We start from the raw sequence: 14,835 nt of genomic DNA, 5'->3' as shown, positions 1-14,835 counted from the left end.
TCCTGCCTTTGAGTATGTTATCTTCCTTCCATCTTCAATTAAGATCATGCAAGTAATGAGTGCAGAGTGGAACAGGTTCTAGGAACCAATGGCAACAATCAAAGCCTCAGTGAGTTGAAATCAAACCCAAACCCGGACAAGCATCATGTCCTCCCTTCCGCCCCAACTTTCCTCCCTGCAGCCCTCCTTCCACACACTAAGCCGAATATATTTGCCTGAAGTTGTTGCTTTGGGGATTCCTTCCATGTTAGGAAATAGATATGATGGAGGAATGTTCTCTCCTCAAAATGTGCTACAATCAAATTGATGAAAATCAATGCATGTGTAATTAAGACAAGGATTCAAATTCAGATCAGCTTTGTAGAATGCCCATTGATAACTTGCATTGCCAAATAATTGTATGGAGGTATTAGCTCATGGAATCTATTTTTAATGGAATCAACATGCAACATGCTATTCAGTTGCATAGGAGATGAATATTAACAAAAATTCCATCAATGATATGTACAGTGGGGTGCATTTGGAAGGCACTCTGTATTAGTGAGTCTAGTATTGAGGAAGAACCCCATTTTGATGGTTGTCTACATTGCCTAGTAACTCATAACGCTGTGGACACTCATTTAACAATGCAGTATCTTTAGTCCATTAAACTTTTACTCCCAAATTCTGCTTTAATATGTTTAAGGTGAAGAAAGATTTGTGGTTACAATTAAACTTTCAACTTTTGTTCTTAAATATCACTTGTCTCCCCCCCGGTGGCAAGCAGAGCCAAAATAAAACACCATTTCCTTAAGCAGGGCTTTAAAACAAAAACACAAGTATGCTTGTGGAATACTTGTCACTTCGTGAGACTATGTGAAATTTTAGCCTAAGAATGTCTTTTACTATACTTACATGCAAACATAAATGTTCTCTGTTGCCTGCATGGCCTTTTCTTTCTTTAGAGATATACACCTGACACTGTGTTGGGGAGGGCCTGGAAAAGGTTCCCACAGCTGGGAATGAGAGTTGCGGAGAGTTCCGGCCAGGACTCAGTGTCCTTAGTTTTGCCACTATTTGCCCAAATAGTCTTTGGAAATTTAAAAATTATACAATGAAGCTAGTAAATCATTTTAAATTGTCTTTCTCTGCTGCTAGGAAGTGGTGGAAGTAAAGCACATTAATTCGGTGTTGGCTTGGAAGTCTAGAGTGTTTCTAAAGGAACTTTCATGAAATGTTTCTTATCTTCCCCACAAACGAGAGCAAATAATAAACACGAAAGATATTTTAAAAACTCTGTATTCAATTATTCACACCAAAGATATCCATTAAAATTATGAACATTTCTAAATATATTTCATGTATCATACATATATATATACTTTATATGTATAATTACATATCGACAAAAGATTTCTTGCTGCTCTAAGCATGTTAGTAAAACAGATTTTGCGATATAACACTCATATATGCATATGTACTGGCTGTTTGAATTATGAATTTATTTACATCTTGCCTAAGTTTTAATAAATGATTACTGTTCTATTATACAAACATAACAATAAAGGATTTTTTAAATACAAAGACTGCAAATGAATACATGAAAAAATTACACACATGTACAATATTTATAATTTATAAATGCAAAGTTAAGACCTCTTTAAGTTATTGCACTTGCGCATTTTACAAAGATTTTTATGTCATACATATAAAATCATTTTTTAATTTACTAACTCATCAACTATAATAAAGTTGGATATTATGAACTTGAAGTTCTTTCCCCTTCCGAAAGAGAGCCTGTTAAGGCTTTGGATACAGACCCATTGACTGCAAATCAGTTTATTATGAGTACTGTGTTTTTGGTAGCACAAAACCTGTGTGACATCCCAGCAGGTTTTGGTCAGCAAGGAGATTATCCCAAGTAAACCTTAGATGACTTGGCTAGGAACGGATATAGAATCTCTTTTGCTCATATGTTCATGTAGACAAAGTCACCTCTTCTTAAAAAGAATCAAGATGCTGCATTTATACAAATTTGGTAACTGTTTCACAGTGTTTTGGGCAAGCATATAATTTCAAATGGACAGGGGCATTGTATAGAAACACCTTCTATTTATAAATCTATCATACTTTCAACTTGCACACTAAATGAACATGTAGCATATACACCATACAATAGATCATACAGAAAATAATAGTCCCACGTGTCATTTATATTGTCTATACAAGATATAGCATAAATCCGGGGATTTAGCTCAGTGGTTCCGCCTCACAAGTGCAAGGTACCGAGTTCGATCTCTGGTACCAAAAAAAAAAGATATAGCATAGGCCTAGGTTTTGGGGTAACTAAAGAAAAAACAAAGATTGCAGTGCCTATGATGACATTTTAGGTGGGCGAAATCATTAAATAATGTACTTTTAAAACAATTTACATTAGGAATAAAACTTTCCATATAAATGTTGGCAAATACACAGTACCTCAAAATTATTAGCTGAGTATTGAAATGATAAACGATCTTCCCTATGTGGGAAACTCTGGAGCCAGCTGCAAATTTCCACTTTGGTCTTTAGGTGATGTTATTCTTTGCCCCAACACAGCCAAGCCCAGATCTTGTGCTTTGGTTGTGGTTCTCATTATGGTTACAGCAAAGGGCAGGCAGACTATACAACTTATAAAACACTGCTTTTCACTGTGGGTTGAGAGGAGAAAAATGAAGTGACTATCACAGTGCTTCTTTGGATTTTAAATGTGCTTTTCTTGGGAAACACTGATGTTTTTCTTTTTGCTTCATCTTCTTAATTTGGAACAAGAACACTGTTGAACATTTTTCGTTTTTGGTATTTTTATCATCCCTTAAAATACACCTAATGCTTTAGATAACCAAATTACACAGTTTTGTAAAGAAGACAGAAACAACAAAAAGGGTACATACTGCACTGGGTGTCACTAATTTAAACTTAGTAGAAGTGCTTTAAGAAGTCAGCAAAATGTGTTATCAGGATACTTGCACACAGGTTAAACTATAACAACCATGCACTGGCAAGCATGGGGACAGAGTAACTGAGAGCATCCATAGCAAACCGAAATCTTACAGTGATTTTTAAGCCAGACTAGTACTTGCAATAGAAGGAATCCACTAAAATGACTAAATGAATATAGTCTCTATAGAGTTACGGCTAAATCAAATCAGCTAAGTTCAGAAATCAAACACGTTTGAAATATATAAAGAGAGAAGTGATTTTCACAATCTGAATCATGCTTATGTACCTGACACCCAACAAAATCACATCATAATTAGTGTCACGGTTCTTGGGAGTCTTTAAAAAACAGAATCTGAACAGCTCCTTTGTTATAGTCACCAGAGTATGTTTCAATGAAGTCAATGAAGTCAAAATAAAGGAGAAGAATCTAATGAAGAGAGAAAGGTTCTAGTCATTCAACTTGGTAAAGTTAACCAGGGATGTGTCTCTTTAAATGTTTTCCATTATGCTTAAGCAAGAAAAGCAAAATAATAAATATATGAGTGAAGAAGTAAAATTTCAGTATTTAAAATAAAGGCACAGGCCAAGGCATGGTGGATAATTTAGTCCTATTAAAGCTCAAACCTTAATTTTGAGTTAAAAGACCAGAAATATAATACCACAAATAAAAGCTATTTAGAAACCCAGATATCTACAGATTTACACATTTCCGTGTATTCTGTACAAACATATCTAGTGTATATGAACACACCACTAAAGCAACATTCACTGAGATTGTATAAATTAAAAACTTTTAAACATGCGAAAGAGGGGAAACCTACACAGAACAAATCTATTTTTAAATTAGTCTGCTTTTGTTGCTATAGGAACAAGCACCAGGAGCCACAGCCATGACCCCTGTGCATGTCCGTCTCCACAAGGGAGGCCAGGAACGGGCACAGTGACCTCCAGGCTTCCCACTGGGTCTCATTCCGACACTGGTTTCTCACATGCTTCTTGGACATAACTAAAAATGGGTAATAGTAAAAGAGCTATTTTTGATAGCTAGTTTCCACACCCATTGTATTCCCTTTTGAGTTTTCCTAGTTAACTAATTCACAGAGTTAACTACTAATTAATAGGGTGCCTGCATTTTTTAAAGACATTTCATGTCATGGTTGGGATGCATTTATATTTCCAACAACATTTTTAGTTAAAAAGTATATTCATGAGGTCTGGAAATTTTGTCTATAATAAGTCAATATAAATTTCTGCAAATTGAACATTCTATATATACTCATAACTGTTTACCAAATTTATATTGAACAATAGAAACTTGGCCAACTATGAAGTACCATATCAATGAGAAATTCATTAGAAACTTTTGGTAACAAAAAATCATCTGCCTGGTTTCTGGTATCACATTACCATTTGTGAAAAGATCTGGGGGAAAGATGAGAACCAGAACTCAAAAGTTGGTCTGAGAAATATATTTTGTCAAAATGTAAAAACACTGTTGAATAAATGTTTTCCCAAACAAGTTAGTATTAACTAGGTATCACCACATCCTGGGCTCTTCTATGTTAGGTAAATATTTGCTTCCTAATTAAGTCCTACGTATGGTAAAAACTATGTCAATGGTTTGTAGTAGCATAGAGTCCATTGTTCAAACTGTGCTTCGATCATAACAGTATCTCTCAAGAAGTTAACCACCCAACAGATATGTGTGCATTCCCTTGGGTCATCTTTCACAATACACTTGGCTATATCAAAGTAAGGGAAATTTCTGTAATATTCTTATTAGAACAGCCACCTCAAGATGCAAAGAAGCCGCGCGATTTCCACCCCCATGATTCTATTCCGCAACAAGAGGCACAATTCCTTTAAAATCCTTTGGATTCTTAAAATCCTTGCATTCCTTTAAAATCCTTTTAGTTAAGCAATGCTAAATGATACCCTCTTCTGAAATTCAGCTTCCAACTTATATCAGATGACTAAATTAACTTGTGTGATTAAAGCTGTATGCGATGGGATCCAGTTTCATAAGTTTGTAGGGGGAAAACATGCAACTTACTGGTGTCAGTCTTATGAATGTACAAATGTGAAAATGACACATTCCAGTCACTTAGTATCAAGCCCCAGACATTTCCCAACATAAAAACCACTGCTTGGGAGCAGAGGGGTGATTTTTATTTTTCACGGGTTTGCTTCTTTCTCCCTATCTCTCTTTGTTCGTATGTGTATGTGTGTGTATCATATAAATATACATACAGGTGTATGCCTACATACATGAGTGTGGATCATATATACATTGATGTGTGTGTCTACATACATTACATACATACATGTGTGTATAGGCCTTCACTCATCATTATGTTTGTTTTCATATTACATACAATGGAGTTCCATGTAGGGAAGATGGTAACCTAAGAAGCCCATATGGAAACTGAACATATAGTGCTAATCTAAAATAGGAACACTGTTTGCATATAGCCACCTCTGCTACACCATAAATAAAACATGCTGTAGCAACCTGATTTCATCTGGAAAAAACCAAGCTCATGTGGACAGCAATGTGGACAGTATCAAGTTTGAAGAAACATTGTTTTAGAATTTTATTTTTTAAATTAATATTCTGGCTACGAGAATAGGAACAAGTTATTTGTTGTGCATTGGCCTGTGACTCTGATCCATTCAGGTGAGAACTGAAGTGCAGATTCAGGTATCACTGGATCACTGTGACAACAGCCCTCAAAGTGCTGACATGTACCAGAGGTGACTGTCTTGTCACCTGTAGAAGAGGGCCAGAGACCGTCCTGACATTGCACAGTAGCATTAATCTGTCAAAAGTCATTCACAAGAAGCTATCCAAACCATAGGCTCCTCTATGGATGTTTGACCTGCGAGAAGAGCAGAAGGGGACAAACACAAGGGACATTGTGGTGGCACTGCTGCCTCCTCCTGCTGGCTGCAGAGTGACCACCAGGCATGATGGGGCAGTGACAGAGGGACAAATGGGACCAATGCAGCTGCCTAGAGTAAATTACAGAAGACTAACACTTGAGAGGGTAATATGATTTTAAGAGAAATGTATGATAATTTAATGAAATAATTTTTAAAATAAACCTTTTATTTTGAATGAGTCAAAAATGTTGCCATGACACAAAGTAAAAATAGAATCATTATTAAAAGTTAACATTTTATATTCACAAGACTTGTTTAAAAAAATAGTATGCCTTGCTTTTATTTTGTTCTTTATGCAAAGAGTTCAGTAAATTTACCACAACTACTACGAAGAAAAACTGTTTGGAAAATTCCTTGACATCTTTTGAACCGAGAGTGGAAGTGGTAAGATTTATAGGGATGTACACCTAAAATGTACCAATAAAAGGATATACAAAAAAAAAAGATTTATGGGGATGTGTACCCGGATCTTTTCACAGGACAAGAGTACACTTCCTTTAGTGTGCAAGGGATTCACCTGCACCCTCTGCTATAACACACCTTAGAGAATGCATTGTGGTCCATCTGAAATCATGAGGCTGTGGAACAAGAACTTGACTTTTTCCTATCACTTCTTACACTGTTCCCTTCGTGACACTGTCCTGAGGCTGTGGGCTACAACTCAAGTTAACCATATGAAGATCACACACGAACATTCACAACAGTAATGTGTAAAAGAACCCTACTTATAACCAACAATAACAAAGCAACATTGGTGTTAAAGCCAAAGTACAATACCAGAGTAGTACCATTTACACCCTTGTGGAAAGACACAAGGGGGAGTACCCTTCAGAGTGATCTCTTTCCCTTCCCAGTAAGGTCTCCACAAGGTCAGCCTATTACAAAGGGGCTTGAGAGTCCGGTGGAGTCGCTGGCCTGCTGATGTTCAACACAGGGCAGGCCTGGCTGCTCACTGTCTGTGGCATGTGCCATGAGCTTGGCAGGAAACTGGCTGCTCCCCAGAGATACTGATGTTCCCTTCTCCAAGAGTTTGCACTGCAGCCACCAGGTGTAGGTTTTCCCAGTCAAAAATAAAAGGAAAAAGCGCCAAAGAAGCACGATGAGAACCGCTGGGTGGAACGCCCGGTGTGTGACCATCAATCCTTCACAGGATGCTTCTCAGAAGTCCCCTCTGCCACTGGGGCTGGGGGTGAGGCTGGGGCTGGGGCTGAGATCCACAGTCCAGTCTCCTCCCCTCGAATCACCTTCTCCCACTGACTCAGATTATCCCTGGGGACAAGAGAAACAGTCACATGGAAAGTTTAAAGAGAGTTCTGGACCCTATCTCAAAAGTTCAGCCAGTGGTCCTACAGCATGACTGAGCACACTGGTTTCTAGTGGCACCAATGTGATGCTTCCTTGTACACTGCCAGCTCCGGTCTGCAAAGACAATAGCCATGCTGGGGCCTGAGTGTCCTTTCTGAATCAGTTACCAAGATGAGCTTGACTGGGGTGAGTTCCAGGGCTTCCTGCCGGGAAGCAAGAGAGGGCAGAGTGGGAGACCCTCTGGCAAGCAAAGGAGCTGCAAGGCTTCCCGTTCCTGCTCTGTGACGAGAGAGGCAGCACAGCTCCGGGGAGGCCTATACACCCTTCTCTCCTCACACCTGAGCAACTGTATTGTGAATACGCTGTTACATAGAAGAAGTCATCTTGAATTACACCTGGCCACAAACTTGAAATTTTCTTATTAGAGGAAAACCCTGTTTTGGGTTCTGGTGACCTCCCTTCTGAAGTGCAGCCTAATTTCTCCTGCAGCCCTTTTAATCTTTTCCTCTCTCTGTCCTTGGGGCAAAAGTCACAAGCATGCTAGCCAGTAACTGTAGGACTGTCTCTTACTCTCTGTGGCTAACCTGGCAGAGGTCACGGCAATACGTTGTACCTCAACTTTTCTTTCTTTTATGCAAAGTCAAAATCAGACAAAATGAATTCTTCCTCTAAATTTATTTTAATAGCAAACATGCTAAGATACCTTTGGGCAAAAGAAACTCCCAAAATATAACCTGACAAGCATAACACTTTTGACTTTTGTACCATAAAATCAGGTGTTATTGATCAGATCCTAGAGATTTTCTGATACACTGTATTGGAAAAAGACATAAACTAAATTTCGTATGTTTCCTAGGACACCAATGATACATGCTGAATGCTTTAAGTGTTTGTAAGATCAAAATGTGCTTTCAGTGATTATGTGGGTCAGCCAAGTATATTAAATCAGGAATGGATCGAAGTTGTAAAAAAATAGATAAGTGCCACATTCACAAAGCTTTCCAGCGAAGTGCTTGCTCCAGTGCATAATGACCCAGCAACCATTCATTCTTGCTGATTTTTGAATATTTAGCATAAAACAGTGTTCTGGAAATAAAGGGATTTAGACGACTACTTAGGAGATTTTTAAACTGTAAGCCTGGATTTTGACTGACATTCCAATTTCTCTGTCATGTGTACTCACTCTTATGCCAGATCTCAACAGAGACAGCCCCAGCTCATGCTCCCCACTGTCCTGTGTGGTGTAGCCCTGATGATAAGATTCTAACAAACTAACCATTGACTCCATTAACCTTCTCAGCACTAGAAAGTAAACAGAAACCATCTCTTAAATAGGAAAAAAAAAAAAAGAGATAAAAGAGATCATTTTAAAAAGAGCTTTCGCTTGTTCATTTTGTCTGTCATCCTTATGAAAAAAAATAGTGTATAAAGTAAGCTTCAACAGAGGACAGTGGGAGTACACTATTTAAGTTTTGGTTTTGTTTAAAACTATCTGGCTAAACGTCTATGCTCTGTCCTCCCACGGTGTATCCACTGGGACTCCCAAGGGTAGCTATGGCTGAGTAGTTGTAAACAGCCCCTGAACACCAATTCATGAGGGGAATGTTACTGCTCTTCCCTTTTCTCAGAGGGAACTATTTTTAAAATAAAAATAAAAATCTTTCAAAAATTTCAATTGTCTTAACTGAGTTTAGCTCTCAGAAAAGATAGGGGGAAAAGGAGGCACCTAAATCCTAGAATAGATAATAGATGGCTTAAATTTGTTTTGGGAAGGAAAAAATAATACTTAAAGAAGAAAGATATCTCCATTCAGGTTTCCTTGTAAACTGTAATTTAATCTGAGCCCCTGCATTTCGTAATAAGCACTGCTGACTGCTGTCTTGTCTTTTTAAATAAAAATAGTATTGCATAGGGGCCCTCTGTATGACTGAAAATACCTTCACGTTTCTTCTTGGTGAATAGATGACTTTATGAATCAGGACCCTGTACACACATTTGTACAGTACACTGAATGAGGCCCATTATGGCTATGGGATCGGTGAGAAGCAGGAGGGCTGCTCGAGCATCTCCCGGGGTTGTACCGTGTGCCATGGGCTGTAGGATACAGCCTGGGTAGGGTTTGCAAGAGTTGAGGCCAGTCAGCACCTTTAATGGAACACCTTTAAAGAGCCTGTCTCCCTCCAGGAAAGAAACTGATCCTAGCACAGGCTGAAGACAGGTGTGCGAGGCAGGGTCTTTGACTGTGCAGAGCCTTTCCTCGTCACTCAGCTCACTGCTGGCTTTCCCTGGTCCCCAGCACTGGCTGCTCTGTCACCCATCTTGCCTGCCAGATACACTGCTCGGGCATCAGCTGTGTCTGAGACTCATTTCTGATGAGGCTCAGCCGAAGAGGAGGAGGTACCCCTGGGGAGGCAGTGAGCCAGGGCCATCCGAGACGCAACAACTTGATACCTAGGCAAACAGCCCAACCAATTGTGATATTTATTGTAAACTGTAGTTAAGACACATTCACAAGATGACGGAGTAAAAACTCTTGTACAGAGCCTTAGGTTTTAAAAATACCATTACAGCCTGAATCACAGTACATACCTGCAGGCTTTGAGGAGAGGCTCTGTGGGAGGCAGGATCTGGGTCAGTGTACTATAGCAGGGAATGGCCACAGCATTGTAGAATCCAATCTGCCTCAGTGAAAAAATCATGGACAAGAAACAAATTGCTCATTAGTAATTCTCTTTGCACTTGAATTTTCTTCTTCTGAAGTCTAACTATAACCCTAAATACTTTAGTTTTGCTGTATGTGATATTTGGGTTCAATGAATAATATTATTGATTTAGTTTAAAATGCATTAAAATACATCTTAGAAATAAAACACAAAAATTTAAGACATATCACCAAAGTTACACCTGTTGAAATCTAAACAAATGAAGATTCTATTCATAGATCACTTAAGTTTACTTCAAGTCCTCTTAGTATTACTGGTCAGGTGAAGACATTTTAAAGCCAAACATGCTCTTCTCCTCCATGTGTGACCCTCTTCCATCCTAACATTACAAATTACCACAATATTTTCTGGGTGTTACTCTTGGCTTTGGTATCTTGTATGGTGTCCAGCTACTCCCCCATTCCTTATTTTCTTTTAACCTACAAGTGTCACTAATTTCATCATACCTTTCTCAAGTTCCTATTTTGCCTATATATTAGAGTTCATTGTTTTAAATTCTGTTGTACTATAAAAATATATCAAAGAATACTTTTCAGGCATAGTGATTCACTTGCGAATAAATGATGCTACCTTAGACTGGTCTAGGGAAGGTAAGATGTGGAAGATTCTGAGACTATTAGCCAGAGAACACAGATTGTCTAACGCTCAGTAACTGCCCCAAGTAGCGAGCCATACTTATATAACTGGTCAAGATACTGCCCAAGAACAGTATAACTGGACAACAATTGGCTCTAAGGTGAGCCCCAACCACAGCTACCAATTTCTTTATAAAAATGAACTTCAAGGAACTACATCAAAGGATATAAAAGAACCAAATATATGTGGTTCCTCTTTGTTTTCTTCTGATACAAAGTTATTTCCATAGTCATCTTATTGGACTAATGCCTATGCATTTCAATTTTTAAATTTGTGGCTCATGCAGAGATTTCCTTACTCCAATTTTTGGCAGCTGTCACAGTTAGACAATTCCAAGAAAAAGATTAATTATTGGAAAGTAGGGAATTTCATTACCATGACAAAGAATAATTTCATAGCAATAATTTAGAAGTAATATAGTTGGTAAAATATTATCTAATTACAGAGAGTTTTTAAAAAAATTTGAAACAGAATCTCACTGTGTGGTTCAGCCTGGCCTTGAAATCACTATGTAGCCCAAGCTGGCCTTGAACTTGTGATGATCCTCTGCCTCAGCATCCTGAGTGCTGGGATTACATGCATACACCACCACAATTAGCTCTCACAGAGATATTTCATTTAAAACTTTCCTATACTATAAACTAAAACATATTCATACAAAGCACATTATTTTTTTAAAATTAGCATTAAAATTAAAAACTCTAGAAAGAACCCATGAGAAATTTTCAGCTCCTACACATTCTTTTGGGGAGACAGTTTAATGACTTAAAAATGAAAAAAATTGTTAGATGCCTTTCTTATACCATATAACAACATAACTTCCAAATGAATTAACAATCAAATGTAAGTGATTAAAATACATATTAGAAATAAGAAGTAACTAAAGATATATGAAAATTCTTATATATTCTCAGGATATAAAAGGACTATTAAAATCTGACAGAAGAGCAGACACCAGATAGGAAAGACTAATAACTGTCTGTATATATAAAAGAATTCCCTAAACAATGTTAAAAGAAACCAAATTGCAAATATATACATGTGTCATGCATGGCAGTGATGCTAGCTGCACTGTCAAAGAGTGACAAAGAGCTCTCCTCAATAAGGACACAAGTAGGTGCTTGGCAAAGGCACTCTCCTGGATTTTATGTTAGAAAAGAAAGCCTGTTCACTGCAATGCCATCTGTGGACAGCACTGTGAGCTTGTGAAATCCAGCTAGGATTTCCTAACCTTGGTCTTCTACCATCAAACTCAGGGCTAGTGGAGGTCTCAAGCATTTCTCACCATCCAGCCAGTCCATGGCACAGACATACCCTGCAGCTTCCATTTTTACTTCAACGTTTGGAGCAAGATCAGAGTTGGCCCTAGGTTAAAGCACAAACTTTTGGAGTCTACTTCTCCATCAGTGCAAGTGAGTCTTAAGGGTGCCTGAGCCATGTGAAGGCTCATTGGAGTGGATGAAGACTCAAGGGTAAAGGGCTATTCTTCTTCCAGCTCTCAGCTTCTGCTGGATAACTCACTAAAGTTTTTTCCTTAATCAGCAGGCCTGCATTGACTGTCCCTTACTCAAAACTTACTGCAGCATGGAGCATGCTTTCTCTTCACAGATGGTGTTAGAACCACTTTAAACTGTCTGACTTAACAAATGAACTCTAACAATCCATACCTGGCCTTGTGGGACTTCATCTTTCTTGTCTCTGTCCATCATAGGTATGGGCTGTATTCCCAATTTCTTCATTTCATCACCCTAAAATAAATGGTAGAGGGAATTATTCTTTCTTGATAGCCATAAAATTTGCTATCAATGATTTGTTCCCTTTATTCATTAATTTTCTTCAAAACAAATAATGTTTCTGGTTACTGTCCTAAGAAACATGCCAACATAATGTAGAACAACGTGTCAGTGTGTTATATTTTGTCCTGATGTACTGTACTCTATTGAATTATGCACTGTATTTCCAGAGATCTGCTCTCTCTTCCGGCTCCACTGTGCAGCCGTTAGCTAAAGTGGTAAGGAGAATGAGAAGGAACAAGAAGTGTGGGATGTCGTCAAGGCCTCTGTCACTTCTTTTTCAAATGATTCTCATGAGAGTGGAGCTGGAGAAGCTGGGCTTCAGAGAGGGGCTCTGACACACAAAGAGTGAAAGACAGTCTGCTGAAACCATTGGTAAGGATACAGCATACCTGACCACTGGGCATGAAGCCCATAATTATAGGTAATATGTGGGAAAGATTTCATAGGTCAAAGGCTTTGTGCTATATGGTTATAAATATTACTTCATTTATTCCTCAGGAAGTACTAAGAGATGATATACTATCCCATTTTCTAGATTTTAGAAATTATTTTACTTTCTATTTATTTGTCAAAGCTTTAAAAAATATTCTTCCTTAATATTTTCTCGCTTTTTTCCTAACTTCCCACTCTTCCCTCACATTTATTATTTTAGTAATTTTAATGATTCTTATTTTCAGAAACCACAAATATAGACTAAAAACTTCCTAGATTTGCTAGAATACAGTCTAGAAATAAATTACTCTGACCTCATTATGAGTTTTCCTGTAGGGATGCAACATTTGTCATCTGAGTGCCCAGGCGGGGAGGCACAGCTTCTGCTGTAATGTGATCACTGTAATGCTGCAGCCAGTGGTCTTTAACCTGCTGTCTGACTGAATGAAGCCTGCTGGTTCCCTTGCTCTCAGTGACTTTTCAAGCCCAAGAAGGAAGCAGACTTTAAACAAACAATGCTTGACTATGTATTGAAAATAAGGATAAATGCAGCAATGGAAAACCATACTGTGGACCACAGATGTAATAAGGGCTACCCGGAAACACAGAGAGCTGGAGGGCGGGCAGTGGTGGCCACATGGGGTTCAGTACATCGTGCTCCTGATTTTGGCCTTTGTCACAGGAGTGGCAGAGGATCTGAAGCAGTAATCAGACTTATCATTGTCCCTCTGTGGCAGTATGCTCACTAAAAGCACGGATAGGTTAGAAAACTGTCTCAGGTTATGTAATTATTGCCAAAGCAGCATTTTAATCTCAAACATTCAGACCATACTCTTCACCACTGTGACTGTGACAGACTCTGAAAGACTTAGGCCAGGAATCCAGGTGGGAGCTGCAATCATGGAAACATGACATGGTGACAGTTTGGAAGGAGGCAACTGCAGAAGAGAGACTGGACTGTGTGGATATTTAGGTCAGTGGCAGGTACTATACTGCCATCTCCTCCCAGGGACTATGGGGTCATGGAAGACCATGCCTGTGATCATGCTAAATGCTTAATCTGCATTTGTGGACTGAATCATCAATGAGGAGTATAAAGAGAAAAAAATCTATATTACATTTCTGTCACATATTGAGTTATAGTCTAGAATACAAATATAGTTGGTAAAGTATGAAATATCTCTACTTGTAGTAAAATTAAGTGAAAAACAATGGCTAACTTTAGTTTTCCTATGTGATATTTATAGATGGTACTCTAGGGTGAATACGCAAATTAAGTTGATTGTGATAATAAAGTCAATTATTACAGTTCATACAAGTACATCAGAAAGAATGTCTTAATTGAGTCTGAAAGTAACTAGGTTCTGATACACACACAATAAAATAAAGAAGACAAATCATGTAACTGCTTGCATATACAAGGTATAAGGAATTCTACAGAAATGGCAGCATAAGCATAAACAGCTCAAGGTCTGTGTCCTCATAGAAGAAAAATTCTTTGGTTTTTCCATTATGAAAAAATTTAACAAAAATAATTTCTTTTGAACTTAAAGATGAGTGATTTGTTGGTTTTTGTGTTTAACATTCATTCTTTGGTATAGGTAAAATATGAGGTTGAATCAGCTACTGCAAAACTCTTTGCCTTTCAAATTTAATTTTTCACACCAAAAAAGGTACCCAAAGGATTTACAAATTTTTCATAAAGTAATCTTTTAATATGTACAGACCTAGGTGTTTATGATTATATTCTACTTTCTCACAGACAATTCGGCAAACAAATTGAGGAATGACATGTACATTACCGATAATTTATTCAGCCAAAAAAGATGTTAGTGAAAGTCATATCTATGTTTGCTTCAGGAGTGTCATAAATTAATATTCCACACATTCTATAGAAATTGTAATTTGCAGGTGAGTTGACCACTGAGCATATTTACAAATTTTCATATGTCTGTGGTACACAGTGATTATTCTCTTAGCTTCTAAGTGCAGGCAGATATAGCCCATTCAGAGTAGACATCCAGTAATGTTTTTTGAGT

The 14,835-nt window shown here is 38.0% G+C and overlaps 1 protein-coding gene across 6 annotated transcripts in view; it reads right to left on the bottom strand.

Moving 5' to 3' along the window:
• Nucleotides 1–1,262: 1,262 nt before the first annotated feature.
• The window catches only part of LOC101711466 (cAMP and cAMP-inhibited cGMP 3',5'-cyclic phosphodiesterase 10A), a 339,917-nt gene continuing 326,344 nt past the window's right edge, over nt 1,263–14,835 (bottom strand). For all 6 annotated transcript variants that reach the window (XM_087193588.1, XM_087193587.1, XM_004856934.3 and 3 more), the window contains 3 exons: nt 12,236–12,316; nt 9,799–9,887; nt 1,263–7,173 (listed from right to left, as the gene is read on the bottom strand). In XM_087193588.1, coding sequence (XP_087049714.1) covers nt 7,041–7,173; nt 9,799–9,887; nt 12,236–12,316 — 303 coding nt within the window. In that variant the 3' untranslated portion in view covers nt 1,263–7,040. The remainder of the gene's footprint in view (nt 7,174–9,798; nt 9,888–12,235; nt 12,317–14,835) is intronic.

Source organism: Heterocephalus glaber, unplaced genomic scaffold, assembly GCF_053883595.1.
Source record: "Heterocephalus glaber isolate CG9 unplaced genomic scaffold, H.glaber_assembly_v1.0 deba00001593, whole genome shotgun sequence".
NCBI classification, from domain to species: Eukaryota; Metazoa; Chordata; class Mammalia; order Rodentia; family Bathyergidae; genus Heterocephalus; species Heterocephalus glaber.
Note: the sequence above shows the minus strand (reverse complement) of the source record. Positions and strands in the feature narration are given on the sequence as shown.